The sequence below is a fragment of the Fopius arisanus genome, unplaced genomic scaffold, assembly GCF_000806365.1.
Source record: "Fopius arisanus strain USDA-PBARC FA_bdor unplaced genomic scaffold, ASM80636v1 scaffold00020, whole genome shotgun sequence".
In the NCBI taxonomy this organism is placed as follows: Eukaryota; Metazoa; Arthropoda; class Insecta; order Hymenoptera; family Braconidae; genus Fopius; species Fopius arisanus.
This window is the reverse complement of record NW_011887759.1, coordinates 353,617-356,605: the sequence shown is the minus strand read 5'-3', so window position 1 is coordinate 356,605 and position 2,989 is coordinate 353,617. Positions and strand designations below refer to the sequence as shown.

The 2,989-nt window shown below is 37.2% G+C and overlaps 1 protein-coding gene across 1 annotated transcript in view; it reads right to left on the bottom strand.

The window, feature by feature from the left end:
• The window catches only part of ome (dipeptidyl peptidase 4 omega), a 174,686-nt gene extending 172,333 nt beyond the window's left edge, over positions 1-2,353 (bottom strand). Inside the window, exon 1 of the mRNA XM_011301224.1 lies at positions 1,153-2,353. Within this exon, the coding sequence (XP_011299526.1) occupies positions 1,153-1,377 (225 nt within the window). The 5' untranslated portion in view covers positions 1,378-2,353. The remainder of the gene's footprint in view (positions 1-1,152) is intronic.
• Between the last annotated feature and the right edge of the window lie 636 nt (positions 2,354-2,989).

Below are 2,989 nucleotides of genomic sequence, written 5' to 3'. Positions count from 1 at the left end.
ATGTGGAACTCGTAGATCAGGCCCCTGGGTAGAAGGGGAAATTTCATTTTTTCTTTTATATTTCTTTATTTCTCATTATCTGTCCCCTTTGAACCTCCTAATATCATCTACGTGGTGGATGTATGCCAAATCAACCGTTGATTAATAAAAAAAATATATATATTTTTTAATATAACAAAACTCCAACTAATAATCATAAATGCTGTAGGCCCATTATTGAATAATAATTTGTGATTGTTGAATGGTGAATTAACTGTAATAAAGACCAAGTGGTTTTTGAAAAACCGGTATATTTTTCCATGTGAAGTAAATCCAACTATTTTCCACGTGAAATTATAAATAGTAAAAATTCAGGGTTTAAAGTGCTTTCATCCCAAAAGAAAATACTTTGTAATAACCACCATTTTGGATAATAGCCACAGAAGGGGGGAAATTTTGCCAGGATAGGAGTCTGCACTGTGCACACAGTATAATATAAAGTACACCGGATTCATTTATCCTCGGTGAAAAAGCCCTCGTTAAAATTCACCGTGCAGAGTTCAGGGCCCCCACCTATCTCTCCTCTCCCAGTGATGCTTTAAACGTGAATTGGCGGTGTGCAGGCCAAAGGCTCTTATTCTCATCCACGAGAATAACAAATTACTCAACTACAGCTAATGCTCATTCACATTCCTAACGAGGGAATATCCTTTTGTCTCAATTCACCTCCACCCGCAAATGACAATCATTGTCATTCAAATTATAATCATCTCCACATGTTTTCGCCATCTTTGTGATTATGCAAATTGTTTCACATAGACAACAAAACAGAAAGCCCCTCTCGATTTTTTTCATTGAATTTAACGAGACCAATTCACACCAATAGCTTCATCTTTTCATTGAATATGCAATTTTAAGCCACTGCATTCCAATAATGAAAGGACTCAACTCAAAGAATAATAAATGATTCAGTCAATTATAAACAAAAAGTTAATTAAATTTGTGGATTGCGAAAAAAACCTGATATATTTTTTAAACGCCTGGTGCAAAAGGACGTTATGCTAATATAGAAAGGGCGATAGTTAAAAATCACTTTTGCCTGTTGGGTAGTAATTTTTAATCAGATAACTGTGTGGAGGAAGTATTGCAATAAATTATTGTGAAAAAACTCACCGTGCGGGATCCTATGTCAAAGCTGGTGCGATTAATACGCGTAGTTTCGTCTTGCCTCATGGCTGCAATTTCAGGTTTTAACCACTGTTTATCGTGAATCAAAGGGAGAGCTTCAATGTCACTGTTCCCCTCGCTCTCTGTTTCCCAACAACTTCCGTCACCCTTTGTACCTTCCAACAAGCTAATTGCGCAATCGTCAACCCAACGTGCCTTCACATGTGACATCGTTCAAACTCTCATTCATATTTTGCTAAACTAGCCTCACTTTAACTATGAGTGAAGGACAGTGCGTGATACGCGTATGATTTCTCTGAACTTGAACGATGGCAATATTGATATCAAAACAGTTTCATCAGTCGACTCCAATCTCGTGACTTTTTTTCTTTTTTTTACTTTTTTTCCACTAAAAGACCGGATTATAGAGTTGTTTTCGTACACAGCACTTGGATAATTTAATCACCGCCGATTTATACCGCTCGTATAAATCGTTTGATTTTATTTTACTGGTGCACAGAGCATTCCCTCACATTTGCAAACAACATGAATTTCCAGGGGTCTCGATATAAACGTCAATAACCAAATCAAAACTGCCAACAGGAAAATTAATGGGCTCTTGGGAACAGGTCAAAATAGATCAGCAACTGTAACTTTAAAGTAAGAGAAAAAAATTATGTTCTTGTTATATGATCTAAGTGACATTATGACTCAATACGCTAATCGGGTTGATGTCAAGTATGCAAATTGATTAATTACTCATTTTACTTTGTTACTGGATCAGTGAAATTGTAATTTTAATAAATAAAATATCGTCGACTTCACTCGAACGAAAAAAAAAATCCATCCCATCCAATTTCCAAATGGTTGTAAACGAAACACTGAATTTGACAATTCCCCACGACTGATCACTTCGAAGTTCGCTATAATCAACGTTATTATACATGCCCCGAGGGAATAATCGAATAATATGAACCACACAATATATGAACGGCGCAAAGGTCATTTCTCCCATCGTATAAAATCTGCTCGTTGAATAATCGACAATATTTTATTTAATTGGCAGGAATTCCATTTACATTTTCAAAAATCCCGAGGGAAAACCTTAATAAATCAATCACAATCCCACATCACAGACTGCAAGCCCTGGGGGCCCTACATTCCTCGGATAGAAACCATTTTCTCGTCTGATAAGAACAATTTTGAAACGAAAATGATACCGCGCAAGATAATTCCCCACTCTTCAAACCCAAAAAATAATAGGGAGAAAAAATGAGAAACTGGAGACAATTCACGAAATGAAACATATGTAGGGCGGATTTTTCGAAAAAATAAAGCGAAAAGGGGGAGTTAGTGGATAATCACGAGTATGATAGTGCGAAGCAATGAATAAAGCAACACGACTGGATCTGGACGGGATATACAGCAGGGGGGAGGATCGTGGATGAGGCTGAAATGAGGAAAAGAGATGATGTAGTTATGATAAAAAGACCAACTCGGGATGAAATAGGGATGGAATTGTGGAGGGAAAGTGCGAGGAGAGGAAAATGAGATGCGTCCAACGAGGTACAGAAATGAAGTACGGGTGATTGGTCGAAAAAGGGGTACGCGAGAAGGGTTTCATGCGCATTACACCACCCCTTCGTGGATTTTCATTTTTATTTTCATGCAAAAAATCCGTGTATGTGAGGTGTATATATCGCGGTGATTATTCTCGGATCGGTTATTCTGTTGATTTGAAATTCGTTGGCGATTGGTTTTACGTTACAATGAACCACGAACACGGGTAAACCATGGAATTTTATAGTTTATTCGTCCAATTACTTTATTTATAATGGTTGAG